General features: G+C 43.2%; 1 protein-coding gene across 1 annotated transcript in view; it reads right to left on the bottom strand.

The window, feature by feature from the left end:
* TGFBR3 (transforming growth factor beta receptor III) overlaps nucleotides 1-18,087 on the bottom strand; it is a 180,578-nt gene that overhangs the window by 42,376 nt on the left and 120,115 nt on the right. Inside the window, exons 5-7 of the mRNA XM_015420182.1 lie at nucleotides 9,027-9,195; nucleotides 7,629-7,776; nucleotides 1,751-1,940 (exon numbers count right to left, since the gene is read on the bottom strand). Of these exons, the coding sequence (XP_015275668.1) occupies nucleotides 1,751-1,940; nucleotides 7,629-7,776; nucleotides 9,027-9,195 (507 nt within the window). The remainder of the gene's footprint in view (nucleotides 1-1,750; nucleotides 1,941-7,628; nucleotides 7,777-9,026; nucleotides 9,196-18,087) is intronic.

Raw genomic sequence — 18,087 nt, 5'->3', positions numbered from 1 at the left:
GAACTGTCAGTCTGGGGCAAGGGATGCTCTGTATTCTTGGTGCTTGGGGAGAGCAACAGTGGGAAGGCTTCTAGCGTCCTGGCCCCACTGATGGACCTCCTGATGGCACCTGGTATTTTTGGCAACTGTGTGACAGAGTATTGGACTGGATGGGCCACTGGCGTGAAAATAAGAGAACATAAGAGAAACCAATGTTGGATCAGGCCAATGGCCCATCCAGTCCAACGCTCTGTCACACAGTTGCCAAAAATACCAGGTGCCATCAGGAGGTCCATCAGTGGGGCCAGGATGCTAGAAGCCTTCCCACTGTTGCTCCCCCCAAGTACTAAGAATACAGTGCATCACCTGCCCCAGCCTGTGAGTTCCCATCTATATCTTGTGGCTAATAGCCACTGATGGACCTCTGCTCCATATGTTTATCCAGCTCCCTTTTGAAGCTGTCCATGCCCGCATCCGCCACCACCTCCTGCGGCAGTGAATTCCATGTGTTAATCACTCTTTAGGTGAAGAAGTACTTCCTTTTATCTGTTCTAACCTGACCGCTCAGCAATTTCATGGAGTGCCCACGAGTTCTTGTATTGTGAGAAAGGAAAAAAAGTACTTCTTTCTCGACCTGCTCTACCCCATGCATAATCTTATAAACCTCGATCATGTCACCCCTCAGTTGTCATTTCTCCAAGCTAAAGAGCCCCAAGCGCTTTAACTTTTCTTCATAGGGAAAGTGTTCCAACCCTTTTATCATTCTAGTTGCCCTTTTCTGCACTTTTTCCAATGCTATAATATTCTTTTTGAGGTGTGGTGACCAGAACTGTACACAGTACTCCAAATGAGGACGTACCATCGATTTATACAGGGGCATTGGCTTGTCTTATGTTCTAAAATCACAGGATCCTACACAGATAGGATTACCAACTCCAGAATGGGAAAATTCCTAGCGATTGGGGTGGTCCTTGAGGAGGGCGGAGGGCAGGGGAAGGGCCTCAGAGGGGATGTGAATCTATAACAGTCTCCTCGTAGCTGCTGCTTCCTCTAGGGGAACTGATCTGTGTAGTCTGGAGATCAACTGTAGCTTCAGGAGAACTCCAGGCTCCACCTGAGGGTTGGTAACCCTCTGCCCAGACCTGAGCTACAGTGCCATCGTTACAGCTTTTTAACCCCACTGACTTCAATAGACTTAAGAAGGGTAGAACTCTGCTCTGCTAACTGCATATCCTTTCCTGTCTGAAATCAGTGAGTAGCCTTTTGTTAATTTTTAATTATTTTTATTAATTTATTGATTTTTTTAAAGATAAGCACATATCTTTCTCAGTATAAAATCTACAAAACACAGTGGTCCTGGGATGAGGGAAAAACTGGAGAACCGCTCATCCTTCTCAGTTAGCAAAATATGCCTAACTGAATGTTTGCAGCAGATCACCAATCCCTACCTCCTACCCCCTTGACCTCCTCACTGGAACCACAATAACTTGTCGCTTTGTTTCAGACTAGAGTTTAGCTATTAAGTATGAATGTGAAAATTGCACTCTCAGTTAAAAACATGAAAAGCCCTTCACTGCTATCTGTAACTGAAAACAGTTAACGACTGTAGATTTTAAAGTGCAAGGCTAACAAAAATGTGCCTCCTAACAGGAATCTTGCATAAATTCCTCTCATGAGAAGTCCAAATGATCTGGAAAAACCAAAACCCTTGGAAAGTAGAAAATGAATGTTCCAAAATATTGTTGTACTAGATAACAATCGTCATCCTTACCAGTGTCTTCGAGCCGTAGATGGAATCTATTAGCAACAGGCGCTTTTGTATAGGAAGTGACTGGACTGTAGCCATGGTCATAAGCCCATGTAATCAAGCTTTCATGAGAGGACGGAATATCAGATATTATGGTTTTAGTCATCGTCATAGAGCGCTCAGATTCTTTTCCAAAGCCAACACTATTCGCTGCCTGAATATAAATGAGACAGAATACTTTAGGACTTCATACAAGGGATTCCCTAGTCATGGTACACATATTTTTAAACCTTAGGGAAATGAAGATGTTACATTTTATGGAGAAGTATTTTATTTCCTTTATCTTGCTTCTGCTGAACAAGGAAATAGGACTATTTGCTGCATTACATTTAGGAGGCTTTAAAATTTAATTCTGAAGTTCTGGCTGCTAAGAGTATAAAACTCAGATTCTGTTGAATCAGGGGTCGTTTCCTGCCGGAGCGCCCTGGAGTGGCGCTCCGGCAGTAACAAGCCCAGGCCCTGCTCCCTCAGGAGGGGGAAGAATTAAATGCCTGGCTTCCCTGCGCGATCTTCTCCGAGTGCCCCGCAGCCATGGGGCGCTCGAAGAAGATCGCGCAGGGAAGCCAGGCATTTCTGCTGGGCTCCCCTTCCTGTCTCCAGCCCACCCAGGCTGGCTGGAGACAGGAAGGGAAGCCGGGAAGACATGCACTCCTTTCCCCCTGAGCTGCTCTGCTTTTGCAGAGAGACTCGGGGGATTTAAATACCTGGCCTTCCTGCACGATCTTCTCACTGCGGGGCACTCCGAGAAGATCGCACAGGGAAGCCAGGTATGTCTACCCGGCTCCCCTTCCTGTCTCCAGCCAGCCCAGGCTGGCTGGAGACAGGAATGGAAGCCAGGCAGACATGCCCCCCTTTCCCCCTGAGCAGCTCTGTTTTTGTGGAGAGACTCAAGGTTTTTTTTAAAAAAATGCCTGGCTTCCCTGCGCAATCTTCTCACCATGGGGCACTCAGAGAAGATCACGCAGGGAAGCCAGGCATGTCTGCCTGACTCCCCTTCCAGGCTGGCTGGAGAAAGGAGGGGAAGCTGGGCAGAATGCCCTCCTTTCCCCCTGAGCCGATCCACTTTCGCGGAGAGACTTGGGGGGGATTTAAATGCCTGGCTTTCCTGAGCAATCTTTTCGCCACGGGGCACTCAGAGAAGATCGTGCAGGGAAGCCAGCCATGTTTGCCGAGCTCCCATTTGTGTCTCCAGGCAGCCCAGGCTGGCTGGAGACAGGAAGGGAAGCCAGGCAGACATGCCCTCCTTTCCCCCTGAGCTGCTCCACTTTTGCGGAGAGACTGGGGGGGGGGATCTGAGCATTTCCAGCTCTCCCCTTCCTTCCTCTCTCCCTTCCACTCCTCTCTCCCTATTTCCTTCCTTCCTTCCTTCCTTCCTTCCTTCCTTCCTTCCTCCCTCCCTCCCTCCCTCCCTCCCCCTTCCTTCTTTCTTGCCTTCTGACATACTTCTGGTGATGTCAGGGGGTGTGGCATATGCAAATAATGTATGCTAATGAATTATGCTAATGAGCTCCTGCACCTCTTTTTCTACTAAATGTCCCCCGTGTTGAATTATATATTTAACTCGGGGTGAGTTGAAATGGCCCTTAATAACAAGGTTGTAATGAGTTCAGGTGGGTAACCATGTTGGTCTGAAGCAATGGAACATGCACAAGAAAGCTTATATCCTGAATCAAACTTTGTTGGTCCTAAAGGTGCCACTGGACTCAAACTTTGTTCTAAGGTTGTAATGAAACACACGCTTTTAAAATGTTAAATAAGATTTTGTATCATGCAAATTTTAATTAATGGATAGAAATATAAAAAGCAATGTACCCAATTCATTTAAAACTACTGAAAGGAAATGTTTAACATTTTATCTGTCCAAAGCAGTAGGAATGGGAAGGAGATTAAAAAAATGGAAACTAACAGATAAATTATCTCTTTATTGAGCAACATGGCTCAAAGCCAAAGCTTTGCATGCAGATAGTCCCTGATTCAATGATTTCTCTAGTTAGAGTATATTGGGTAGTAGGTGTTATGAAACCCCCTTCTCTGCTTAAGCTACTTCCCATCAGAGGAAACAATGCTGACCTAGATGCACCAGTGGATCGACTGTTTGCAATGCAACTTAAGAACATAAGAACATAAGAGACGCCAATGTTGGATCAGGCCAAAGGCCCATCCAGTCCAACACTCTGTCACACAGTGGCCAAAAATACCAGGTGCCATCAGGAGGTCCACCAGTGGGGCCTGGCCCAGGACATTAGAAGCCCTCCCACTGTTGACCCCCCAACCTTGTGGTTAATAGCCACTGATGGACCTCTGCTCCATATGCTTATCTCATTCCCTTTTGAAGCCGTCCATGCTTGTAGCTGCCACCACTTCCTGTGGCAGTGAATTCCATGTGTTAATCACTCTTTGGGTGAAGAAGTACTTTGCACACATTGATTATGTTGTTCATAATATCTGGTCCATTTCATTAAAATCCCAATTTTTACATTTTATTTTGCCTATTCTGATCATTGTTAACCCTTTCCTGTAATGATCAATTCCGATTGGGACCACTGTACTTAGGGAGAGGGGGTTTAATGTCATAACATTTCCCAGCAAATAGTAAACAATAATCTTACCATATGGTAAGCAAATTCAAAGGCCATTTTACAAAATTATAGGGGGAACGGTATCCATGGTGTCCTTTCCAAGTCAAAATGTTTCTTTTTATCAGGGCATGTTGATATACCACAAATAAACAACAATGAACAGGCAATCCCTAAATCTTGGTGCTCTGTAAAGCTGTTACATTGTCATAAGAATTAAAGTTAGCATCCAGGACAGAAATACAGATTTTACTAAAGGCAATCCAGCTCTCTCTCTCTCTCTCTCTCTCTCTCTCTCTCTCTCTCTCTCTCACATCTCTCTCTCTCTCTCTCGCTCTCTCTCTCTCTCGCTCTCTCTCTCTCTCGCTCTCTCTCTGTATACATTTGAATGGTTTGCTGCAGGTGGTACCAAAAAGAGATCCATTTACAAAAACGGCTTTGTTTGTGCTAGCAAATCCTATTGTGGGGTGTGGGAGGGGAAAGTTCTTCCTCTTGAGCTGTGCCTGCCTTTTCTGCTCCTGCCCAAAAGACGATATTTTCAGTGGAGTCAAATCTAGATAGAATTTCTTACAGATGTTTCAAACAAGTGAGCAATTCAGACTGACTGAGATTACTACATTCCCTAAATTCACCGGATTTCCTGTTTTATTATTATTATTCTTTTAGATAAAACAGCTGAACAAATATCTCTTTCAGAAGATGACTGTCACAACTGAAACCTGCCATTTTTAAAAGGACTGTTTACATCTCTACTGATGCCTCCAAGTAGCCTATTAAGATTGAAGGAGTCTGCAAAGAAGTGCACCAAGTCTCTCATTGTTGAACTATGCTGGTCCAGGGCTCATGTTTTAAAAATTAAATATATTCTTAAAATTAGATATTTATTTACCTATTGGTCAAGTGCAGTCAGAATTTTGTATTTTCTATCTTCCACTTGCTATTTAGTAATGTGTCTTGCTTTAAAATCTAAACCAGGGATAGACAACCCCCAGAACTTGTCCCCACTACATCATTTATTCAGCATAACATTTTTCTCAGTAAACGCAACCAGTTTCTACCTAGCAACCAAGGGAGGCTGCTGAGGCACTCTAGAGCCACTGGGGCTTGGCTTCCTCACAGTGTATCTGGACAGGTACAATCCTTGTCTCACCCCTGCCCCTTTTCATTTGTCAACATACCAACATCCTCACAAATAGACAATGCATTTCTTTTTTCAGCACTCAAGGGGAAAAGGTTACCTACCTCTGATTTAAACAAAGCCATCTGGGTAGCAAAATAAGTGATTAAACATTTGAATGTGTCTTATTTGACATTAGGATTTGTGTGTGTGTGTTGTTATCTTGGTTTCATGTGGTGTGGTATGCTGATATCAACACCCCCAAGTGATAACCTACTGCAGTAAGGATGGATAATATTTTCTGTCCTAATTGCACTGATCAGCATTAATATAGATTCTGTACTTGGACTGTTGGCTTTAGTGTAAATTTTCTTCTACTCACAAACTGTGATCTGGCTCCAAAATACACATGTCCAGTGTCATTTATTAATAGATCATATATTGTTACATCACAGATTTTGCCTGAAGATGTATGCAAGCAGAAACTTAATTCTATCTCATTTACTGCTTTACACTGCTTTACATGTGTCATGGTGTTACCCCCAACGGCTTGCCTTGTTGTTTGGGGAAGTTAGCTATGTGGCATGATAGGCCAGAGGGGTACAAGAATCGCACACCACTTGTATACTGAGGCCTGGCACGGTAGGAAAACTCCAGATTTGAAGAGTAAATTAATTAGTAAATTTTATTAAAGTATTTCCCTTAATTACCTTTTATGCCACCTGAAAATGGAGACCTTTTTGCAACGCTTTTGCTAGCTCTATGGTTCAGAACCAAGAGTGCCTTCCTGGTCTGGGTTTGTGGGTCTCTGGCTCAGGTTGGAAAGTGGGGTACCCCTGTTGTTGGGGCTACCCTAGGGTAAAGGCAGCACCTCTGGGCTACAATGGGATAAACAATGTGCAAATGTATCCTCCCTAATTGTGTAATGCTGAGAGTAATTAACTGAGACCCTGTTGTTATGCTCCATCCATCTCCTCTCAAGCATGGAGGTAACTAACAGCATCCCTTTCTTTAAGGTGAGGTAATTTGTTCTACAGTGTTGCAATATATACAGTTATTGTAACACAATGTGACTGAAGTACCCACCACTTGGATATGAATGGCCTTTTGCTGAAAGTCATTGAAGGATTCTAGAAAGCTATACATTTAGCTACCTGTGTTCAATTCTAGGTTTAGATTACCTCTCTTTTGTGTACCCTTCCGTTTAAGACCCTGCTATGGTCTTTGACAATTCCCCTTTTCCACTGTGCGGTTTGGCAAGCAGAACCCTTAAACAGAGAAGCCGAGTGGAGAAACTGACTGGGCATCTTTGCATTTCACTCCTTGCCCTGCATGGCACTACCAGGTCTTTTGTTTTGCTCTTCTCTGGCAGAGCCTGAAGCTTCATCAGCTGGGCTAGGCAACTCTCATCCTATGCACAACAGCAACAGCAGTGTATCAGAGACTAGAGGCAGAGCCTCACCTCTTCCTGGCAAACTCTACCAGACATTATAATGTGCATCTGTTCACTGGGGGTGATTTTAGCCCAACAGCCCCAAAAAGATGCAAAAGCTCATCTGCTGCAACCGCAACAGTATCAGAAAAGGTAACACAAAACAAGGCTCCAAGATCGGAAAGCTAAGACCATGGGGTCCAAGGTTTCAAGGACTGCCATAATACTCTGACTGAGACTCTCATCTAGTCTGTGAGTTGGTTTCATTTGTGTATGAAGGCTGGAGGAAGACCTGAGGCACATCTGATCTTTTGGGGTTATAATTAAGTGAGGGGAATAAACAGAGTAGCCTTGTACAATGAGAAACACACATTAATTTTGCAATCCTTTCTAGGAATTCTTTAAAAGTCTGGCCTATTTCATCACTAAGGTGCTGAAAAAAATCAAAATGATTGTTTATCTGAATATAGATGCTTCCCTCAAAGATATCAGACATGAGGAGGATTCATCCCTCACTAGTATTACCACCCATCAACAGAGCAGCACATCACCCAGCAGCCAGAAAAACAACACTATCATCCAACAGTGTTAATGAAAAGGGAGGAGACATTCAGAGATATGTCTGTTATCATACTCTCACTTGGTTTCACATGCAACATAAGCTGTTAACAGCCCCCTGCCTCCCCCAAAACAAGAAGCCGTGCTGTATTTACTTACAATCACTTCCAGTTGCCCCTTAACGTCATGTGACTTCATGACCCAATTGACAAATTTTCTACACTTGAGGATAAGCACAAGGTCTCTGACAAGTGTGATGTCTGGCCTAGATGGTCTAATGTCAATGATGATATCCACCTGGAAAGCACTGAACGTGAAAAATAAAGGCAACGTGAGCCAGCATGCCAGAAATTTTCAGCTATCAACCTTCTTCAAATCCATCATCTTCTCTGTGTCTGGCCAGCTGATTAAAACACTGGAGGTTATCCCAGACGGTACAACATGTGCAAAACAGACCGTTAAGCCACACATGTTAAAACAATTTTACATAACAATGGAAACAAAATGCTTTTTAGCTTAATAATTACTGCCCACCAGCTCTCTCTTCACATTTAAAGGTTGTCGGTTCCTCATTCTCTATTTTGATGTCAGAAAAATCACCAGGAGCTAAACTCCCCCCCTTTTTTCTTTTTGCAAAGTTTTCCGATTTATTCATTACAAATCTTAAACGTATGTTTATATCCCACTTATTCATTAATGTGAAGCAAATGTCAACTTATCATACCTCAGAATTGAACTTGGCAACCTTGCCATGGTAGAAATGCAAAAATAATATAAAAAGACATCTGCCTTCTAGGCTTTGGAAAGTATGTTTGCCAAGGAACTTTCTAGTGTAAAATTACTGCACCATTGTATTTTATTTCAAATCCAAATGATATACAGGTAAACTAAAAGGCCTGGAGTCAAAGATGCGGCTATTTGAAATCAATATGTGATTTCTCACCATGGGACATTTTTAACTTACCATGTAGTTATTAGCTATGCCTGCTGCTGGTCTTTAGGATAACGGAATCCTGTCACGAGGAAACTAATATCTGTTCTCTCCAAGCCAAATCTGGAACACTCTCTAGGGGCCCATTTGGGTGATTGCTTGCACCCAAGATTCCACTGGGAGTGAAACTGAGAGCAGACCTCAGACTGCTATGCTCCTCCCTTTTATTGTTTTAATCTTCGCACTTCTTTTTAAACTCTGGTTTTAACTTGTTCTAATGATGCCTTTGGTTTTAATGGCTTTTAAAATTAGATTTTAATTTGTATGATGCAATTTGTTAGCTGCCTTGGTGGCCCTAGGATGACAGAAAGGCAGGGTACAAATCTTGTTAGTAAATAAAATATTAAGACACAATTTGAAGGCAATATATGATGTTCTGCTGTAATATTCCTCCAGGATAAACATCATATTTATCCCTTTTTTTTCAAAATGTTTGGTCAACAACTTTGGAATCCTTATTTCCAAGCACCATAATAGAAACGTTTCTCTCACTTCCGCTGTGTAGGGCTTTATTTCTCTCACGATCACAGATTTCTTTTTTTAAAAAAACTGACTGGTCACTTTACCTGTATGGATTGGAGTCTGGGGTAATTAGCTCAATTATATGAACTTCTTTTCCTTGGTCACTGTTGGAGATGATGCACCCTTCTGCTGGCTTTGGTTGCACGTATCCCGCAAGATAGTTCAGGGAAATAAAATTCTTTTCTATATTGCATGCTGCAGGGAAAAACTGATCTAAAAAAAAGAAAGGGATAATTACTTAACATGTATAGTTGAGTTGTAATAAACCATATCTGGATTATCAGATGAAGTTATAAAGATAATATTTTCTACAGTGATGAGCAAACAGATGTTTAAAACAGATCCCCAAGAAAAGTTACTAGCAAAGAATAATGAATTATGTGCATTTCAATTTGCAGATTAAGATTTTAGTTGATAGAAAGTAAACAGAATGAAAATATAGACTAGGGAAATGTGATCCACAACAATGAATGCATGCGGTTCCTATTGTCGGCCAAGGGAAAAATAGAGCCCAACATAAAAACCTGCTGTATGTATAGGCTAAGTCTTTGTGGGTGGCTTCCAGTCCTCCATGAATTCATTTCAATAAGGCTTGAAATGAATTACCGTTGTACAGCAACAGTGAGGACCATTGCAGGCATATCACTTAACCATTATAAATGCTAACCACAGTTTCTCACTTTAAACTAAGTCCTAATCCTAGAATATATGTATAGGATGACACCGGGATGATTTACATGTCTTTATACAATCAAAATGACTGGAGAAGACCTTAATTGTGGTTTGCTTGCTGATCTAATGCTTAACCATGCTTAAAATAAGACATGGTTTCCAAATTCACTTCAAACCATACTTTCAAACTGCAGTTTATAATCAATATACAATTAATCCAGCAATTGAACTAGCAACGGGTAGAAACAAACCACCTTCAGCTTACAGATGGTGCCACAACAAACTGGGGAAATGGTAAGACCAACCTTTCAGTTGCTTCTGTCTGAGTTTCAGAAAGAACCAGATTTAAAAAAATTGGTCAGCCTTCCCAAAATTCAGAAAGATGGAGCCAGATGTGCCAAATGGCAGAGGGAATTCCTCAAACATGGCACTGTGACAGTCACATATGTCCATGCACCAACTGTTGATGGTGGTGACACACAAAGCAGGGTCTTGGCCGCTGACCTCAGCATCAAAGTAGGATCATGGTGGAGAAGGTGGTTATTCAGGCTTCCTGGTTCCAAATTCTTCAGAGATTAGGGTTGCCAGGTCCCCTCATCGTGCCAGCAGGGGGATCTAAGGGGCGTTCCGGAAGTGACATCATTGCATCGGTGACATTGTGTGACATTTAAGGGCAAAACTCTTGTTTTTAGGCCAAATTTACCATTGAGTTTTGTCCTCAAACCAGAGCATCACATGCGATGTCACTTCCAAGTGATGTCACCACATTGGGGACGTTGCACCTGGGTGTGGCTGGGGTTTCCCCCACCGGCCAGCTGACTGGTGGCGGACTGAAGCCCCGAAAAGCTATCAAAAGTGGAATTTTTAAATTTGGCCTGGAATCCAGCTGAAGTTTCTGAGAACTTTTAAAAGACAGTTTCTCATGTAGACAGATTCTGTGCTGGTCTGAAGCGGTAGAACAAATTTTGAGTCCAGTGGCACCTTTAAGACCAACAAAAGTTTAATTCTGGGATAAGCTTTTGTGTGCATGCACACTTCTTCAGAAAATTATACCCAGAATTAAACCTTGTTGGTCTTAAAGGTGCCACTAGACTCAAACTTTGTTCTTCCGCATAATCCAATCGGGGGGGGGGGGACATTTGTGACTGCACCCTTGAGGTCAGACTTCTCCAGGAAGGATCACAGTAGGGCTGTGGTCACACACACTAAATAATCCATTTTCAATCCACTTTCAGTGTACTTTCCAACTGAATTTTACTGTGTGAACTGACAAAATACAGTTGAAAAGTGCACTGAAAGTGGATTGAAAGTGGATTATTCGGGGTGTGTGACCGCAGCCTTGGTATATCACCAGTCTAAGATAATAAAGACATTCCTGACCATCACTGTCACTTGAGTATCCAAGAGCAGGTCCAGGTTCAGGAGTAACTCCAAAATGTAAACCCATGTCTTCAAGGATAGTACAAACCTATCCAAAACAGGCTGGATGCTACCTCAGCTGACTCTGTTGGTAACTTCTCCATCTTGCCTAAAATAAGCTGGGTGTCAACATCATAATGATAACACCATACTCAGATCACCTGATGTCCTTTGCAGGGTTCAGATAGAGCCCTGCAAAAATCCCAGGCTAATAGCCAGATAGGAAGAGCAGAATTCTCCTTGTAAGCACTGCCTTTCAAGAAGGTTCAAAGCCACTGTAATATGCTTTTGTGGTTAGGAAGCTGATAGTACTAATAGCCACAGAAAAATCCGGGAAGACCAACAGAAACACACATTTTCCTAGTGCAGGGCTTCAGCAAAGGCACGCAAGGCAGTTTCACTACAGAAGGTCAAAAGTCACACAGACAAGGATTCAGATAATGTTTCATCTACAAAAACCCAGAAAATTGCAGATAATTTTTATGACAATACTTGCAGTACCAGCACTGCATATTATTTTATACCACTGACTTGCGTCATGTAGACTTTCCTCCAAGAAATACACAATTTCTCATTTGCAGAGTTATGATATGAATGCTTCTATTCTAGAGACACAGAAGTAAGGGGGCTTGTAAGGTACCCTTCTGAGACTCAAAATGGGCCAAGCAGTGGACAAACCTGACCCAACCGAGTTTAATGTCTCCTGCTTGTTCCTCCCTCCCAGCTGTAACTGTTGCCTCCCTGCATACTCGACCTCGCCTGGCTGTGAATATACCTGTTGCCTAGGGATACCATTCCCCAGGTGGGGACAGGGGATCCCTGCTTTTGCAGACTTCTGCCCGCCACCGGCCAGTTGGCTGGCTGGTGACATGGGGGGGTGATGCTATGCTTTTTGGGCACCATTCTATGATTTGAGGCTGTTTTTACCATAGAGTTTTGCCCCAAAAGCAGAGCGTTGCCCATGACACGCTGATGTCACTTCTGGGTGATGTCAGCACATCGTGCAAAATCCCCTCTCACCCCGGAATGCCCCCAAATCCTCCTCCAGCGCAGCAAAGGGACCTGGCAACTCTACTGTTGCCTCTGGCTTTCAGAACCTTACTGGACTCCTCAGAGAACTGACCATTACCTACTTTTGACACTGCATCTTGCTACTGGCTCCTTGGGTGTCATCTTTCCAAAATATAATGAGTAATATCCAAGACAGCAAGAGCAAATATGAGTACAACATGACAGATTTGCTGATATTCATTTGATAATCTATGATGCACATGTGCCTGTCATAATTAGAATACAGCTATCTTTAACTGAATATGTGATCACAACACAAAGTCATGAAGACACCAGTCCATAACCCTTTGGCATGCTGGGATCAGGCCAGATTTTTCACAAATCAATACTAAATGGTTCTTGAATGCTTCCTTTTGATTTCTCCTCCACAGCATCTTTCTAAGTAAACTATGAGGGATTAAATCTGCTCACACAGTCTGTCAGCAGTCCCCAAACGTCTGTTAAGTACCCTACCAGATGGGATCTCAGAGCAGTAAAATTCTGCCAACTCCTCCCACACAGATGATGGAAAGTGATCTGGAGACTGTCCATGCTGAGATGTCAATGCAAACTTAATTATGAATACCCATAATGCAGCAGTTTTATACTTGTAAATGACCTGTGAACCAGGAAGACCATCATATGTTTTAAGGTGAGTTTCTGTAAGAGGTTTCCTGAATTTTCATTAGGTGTTTCTAGATCATTTCCTGTTCTTATCAGCAACATTATTAACAGGTAAGGGTCTCTGAAATATTTCAATATCTTTATCTATTTAACTTTGTTGATGCTTTTTCCAAATATATATTCGATTTAGTTCCTCAGGTCTTGTGTGTGTTCAGGTCTTGAGTGTGACACTAGACCAAAAAAGCCAGCATTAAAAATGGGCAAAATGTGATTTTGCTACTTAGTTTTCAGGGGTAGCAATGGGACTGCCATCGGCTTCATATCTAAAAATTTATCATACAATTTTGAACTGGTTTTTTCCCTCCCAGGTTTAAACCGTGAAGCTCTGAAAACTGGAATTTCTTCAAAAAGTGAATAGCATTATGGAAAGTACAGTACTGTGGCAAAATCGCAAATCTCATAGTAAAGTCCCATGATAAATGGGAGAAGAAAGTTCTCTGCACCAGGCTAAAATATATGAATAAATAAAATGGCCTTCAAATTCCATTTCTAAACTTCACTTTGGAATTTAGGGATGAGGGCTGATCATCATACCGATACAAATGTCTTATACCCTCCACCCCTCAATCTGATATGAAAATGAAGAAACAATAAACTTCTATGGAACCCAATTTATATGATCCTATTAGTTTGCAGACTTAAATACAAGGAATCAGGTGCAGAGCACAAATCCAACTAGCTCAACCTGTCACATTGTCCCTACCAGAACATGAGATCATCTCTTTTTCCTAGTCATTCATTCACACTTGATAATGAGAATGACCAGAAGCTTGCAGCCAAGGAAGTGGCTGGTTAATTCTAACCAATACTTGAACTTTGGCCTTCAGAAAGAGTTCAGAAGACCAGGAAAAAGTCAGAAAAAAAGCTTTTCCTCCCCAGTTTTCTCTCCTGAGAACATTTTTCAGTCAAAAAAGAGATGCTATTGGGAAACAATGGAAATAACTCACATGAAAGATTTTCACTTTTGTAACGGATGAAATGCTTTTAAAGACCAAATGTACTCATTCTTTTTAGAACTTTGTAGAATGAAGTTTTGATGTACTAATCTACATTATTAGATAATAATTCTTATGCGTATTACAGACATATACAACATAGTTTCAAGGATATGTTCATTGCTGAATGGTGACTAATGTTGTTCACAATTAATATGACATTCTGTGTACATGAGGTCAATGTCTTCAAGTCTTGTTTAATTTAAGTCAATATCCAAATATTGTGACTGTATGAATTTTTCTAGTAGACCCTCTTTTTTAGTATAATATGTCTGTTTCCTATTTCTTTCTATCTGTAGTATCTGGCCAAATGTAAACCAATGAGTTTCATGGATGAGTGGGGATTTGGATCAGGTTTGCCTAGATCACTGCCCCACATCGGGTCTCATTTTCAACTTTTATTTTCCCCCTACTTTGCTAAATCAATGGACCAAGCAGGCTATAAGGATTGTGCTAAAAGTTTACAGCAGTTTACCTTCTCTCTCTCTCCCCTAGTGGGTATATTTACAATTTTGTTTGAACAAACTTGTATAATTTTATAGTTAAATGTCATAAATATGCAGGTTAATACAATATGGCCATACGATCCTAACAAGTTATAAACGATGGATTTTATGTTCGTAAAGTAAAAGAATAAGTTTAGATTTTTATGAAAAAGCCGCGTTCAAACCTGGTGTCTATTCATTATATTAAGAATTTATATGCTTTTTTAAAAACAGAAAGTAACATGACAATACTTACCTACCTACTTTCCAGAACAGTTTTTTTTAATTATACTTTTCTTAAGTCATTACAGCAGCATGGGATCTATTTTTATAACATTATTCTATAGTACTTCATGAACCCTTACGATACAATTGTCACTCTTACTATACAATTGTACTACTATCTCACTCCCGGAAGGGTCTTAGGTGCCTTTTACTTGCATTTGTATCCAATTCTGAGACTAATCTATAATGTGTCAATTTTGAGAAGTCAAAAACCATGGTATTTTTGAGGTCTTGGAGATGTTTTAACTGGGGCACTAAGACATTGAACAAGTAAAAACTTTTTTAAATATTTGGGAGTAAATTTTCAGTATAATAATAGTTGGACAGCACAGTCGAAACAATGAATTTTGCCAGGTGCAGTACGTCTGCTGTTGCACATTTCTTTTATGTGAGGAGTGGCCAATATGTATCTGCGGCCATCCATGTTTTCAATGCTAAATCGGTATCCCAATTACTTTATGAGATTAGTGCTTTCAACCAATGTGCTGTTTAACAAGGGGCTGCAGTGGCTTAGAGGTTAAGATGCTGAACTACAGACCAGGAGGTTGGTAGCTCGGCAGTTCAAGACCTTAGTGCTGCATGACAGAGTGAGCTCCCATCTCTGACCTCAGCTCCTGCCAACCTAGCAGTTCGAATCCAAGAAATTGCAAGTAGATACATAGGTACCACCTTGGCATTTAGTCATGCCGGCCACATGACCACAGAAAAGTCTTTGGACAACACTGGCTCTTTGGCTTGGAAATGGAGATGAGCACTGCCCCCTAGAGTCGGATTCGACTGGCTTTCGAGCAAGGGGAACCTTTACCTTTAACCTGTGTAAGCTATGCAGCCATGTGTTTGGAGACAGGGCAGAGTCTTTTAGAGACCAGAGCCTGGCTCCTAACCCTGAAATTTTGGCTAAACCTCCATTATAGGGCAGAATCTGATTCCTTTTTAACTAATTGGTCATGTTTAATTTTGTGGAAAATACAGTCTATTGGTATCCCTCTCAATTCTCTCTTTATATTAGAAGTATCTCAAACGTTTAGATGATTGAAAAAGAGACTTTTGGATATTGAAAAACAAGCTCTTTGCTCTTTAGCAAACAGACCATGATCCCTGCCGGAGTTTGGTATCACACGTGATCATGTGGTTCTAGCATCCTATTTTTCATACTTAACATTTCCTCAATTATGTTGAGCTTCTATGCTAGCAAGGTTTAATGTTCTTCCTATAGTGGTTCTGTTTGGAAGATTTGCAAACATTCCTGATAATGTAAGACTTTGTCCATGTAGGGTCAGAAATCTTGAACCTGTATTCCATCTTTTGCTTTATGGTAACTTCTATTCTATGTTAGGAGCTGCGGTGGCTCAGTGGTTAAGACACTGAACTGCAGACTGGAAAGTCAGTAGTTCAGCAGTTTGAGACCCGAGTGTCGCATGACGGAGTGAGCTCCCGTCTCTGGTTCCAGCTCCTGCCAACCTAGCAGTTCGAAAACAAGAAATTGCAAGTAGATAAATAGGGACCACTTTGGTGGGAAGGTAACAGTGTTCCATGCGCCTTTGCATTTAGTCATGCCGGCCACATGACCACGGAAACGTCTTCGGACAGCGCTGGCTCTTTAGCTTGGAAATGGAGATGAGCACCGCAACCCTAGAGTCGGATTCAACTGGCTTTTGAGCAAGGGAAACCTTTACCTTTTCCTAACTTCTGTGTTAAACTTCTTTAATTAGTCCTTTTCTGCACAACTTTCATGGATATCCCTATGAGAGGCTTGTTTCATATCTTCTGTTGGACCAGAGCCCTTATATTATTTATTTAGTAGCCAAGTATCTTCTAATTGCTATGAGGATTCAGGGAGCATAAGGTAAGATCCTGTGATGGGGAACTTCTCCCTTTGTAATGCTAAAATCATACTTATTTTCTTTCTTGTTATGTTTATCATTTATGCCAAGAAAGATAGATTCAGGTGGGTGGCCATGTCGGTCTGAAGCAGCAGAACAAAGTTAAGTCCAGTGGCACCTTTAAGTTTTATTTAAGGTATAAGCTTTTGTGTGCATGCACGGTTCTTCAGATATGTGTTGTATCTGAAGAAGTGTGCATGCACATGAAATCCTATACCTTTTTAGTCCTAAAGGTGCCACTGGACTCAAACTTTGTTCTTTGCCAATAAAGGGACTGAACTGAACTGTCAACTAACTGGGTCTGGAATGATGAACAGATGATAGGAATCTATGTAACTGTTCATTCTAGGGCTGCCAAGTGGGGGCGGGTGGCGGCACCGGCGTAATCTTCGCGGGGGCTGGGGGGCTGGCGCCCCCCCGAAATTTCCCCAGAAGCCCCGCCCACCCCTCGCCCTCCCAAGTTATGCGGACTCTGCGGGTGACCCGGCCTCACTCAACTGGAGTTCCGTGCGGCGTGCGCTCGTGACCGGGAGGCGTCCTCGACTCCTCGTGACTTCCCTAGCAACGGCGGCACCGGCGCTGGAACGCCAGCCGCAGAAAGTTGGTTTGGGGTGCCCCTTTCAGCCACCTGTCACGTGACGTGACTACTCTTCTCGCCGCCGTTTGCCGTTAGGCGCCTTCTTCCGGGCGGGAAGGATCCGGATTGTGAGAGAACCGCGGGAGGGAGGGCGAGTCACGCTTCAGGCAAACGGCGGTGACGGGGAACGTGAAAGTAGCGACATGTCAACCAACAACGTCGGTTACAACGAGCAGGTCGGGGACGCTCAGCCCGAGGTGGGTCAGGAGGCGGCGCCCACCACAGCTCCATTTACTGCACTCACTTCTTAACCAGCCCCGTTTACAAGGGGGCGGGGAGGTTGTTGTTTGTGGAACAGAAGTGCTTGGAATGGGGAAAAAATGAAGTGCCCATTGAGAGTGATCGGCCCCTCCTTTCAGTTTGCATTCTTTAGGCTGTAAGTCTCATCGAATTTACCTCCCCTCATTTCAGGGAAATCGCCGTTTCTCCCGGCGACCTCCCAAAGGAGTGAGTGAGTCCACAGTCTGACGGGCCCTCCCGGGCGGCGGCATGAGCGCTCACGTGGCGCTCGGACTCGGAGGCGTTCCGAAGGAAGGCTTCGCCCGCGAGCACAGCCCTGAAAGGTCCGCCGGGAGGAGGGCTGCCAAGCTTCCGGCGGCGGCACCTGCGGATCTCGAGAGCGCCCCGCAGACCCCTACCCCCGGGAGAGAATGGCCGCTCTTGGGAAGGGGGCCCCCACTAAGACCCCGCCCCTCCTCAGGCTCCACCCCCCGTCTCCCACCCGGGGATTTCGCCTCCCGCTCCCTGGAGAGCTGCCACCTGCCCTCCCGGGCTCTTTCTGAGAGGCCTCCGCGCGCCGGGTTGGGAAACACTGGGGGGGGGAGCCTGAGGAGGGTGGGATCAGGGGAGGGGAGGAGCTTAGGATTACAGCATGAGAGAGTGGGAACTGGGACCTTGCAGGTCATCTAGCCCAACCCCCCCTCTAGTCCTTCATTGAGTCTGGGGCATTTTTTCAGACTTGGACTGTGGTTTGGGCTTGGGGTGTGTTTTGTTGG

Source organism: Gekko japonicus, unplaced genomic scaffold (assembly GCF_001447785.1).
Source record: "Gekko japonicus isolate JY-2015 unplaced genomic scaffold, Gekko_japonicus_V1.1 scaffold134, whole genome shotgun sequence".
Classification (NCBI taxonomy): domain Eukaryota; kingdom Metazoa; phylum Chordata; class Lepidosauria; order Squamata; family Gekkonidae; genus Gekko; species Gekko japonicus.
The sequence above is the reverse complement of the archived record's forward strand: the minus strand, read 5'-3'. Positions and strand labels throughout refer to the sequence as shown.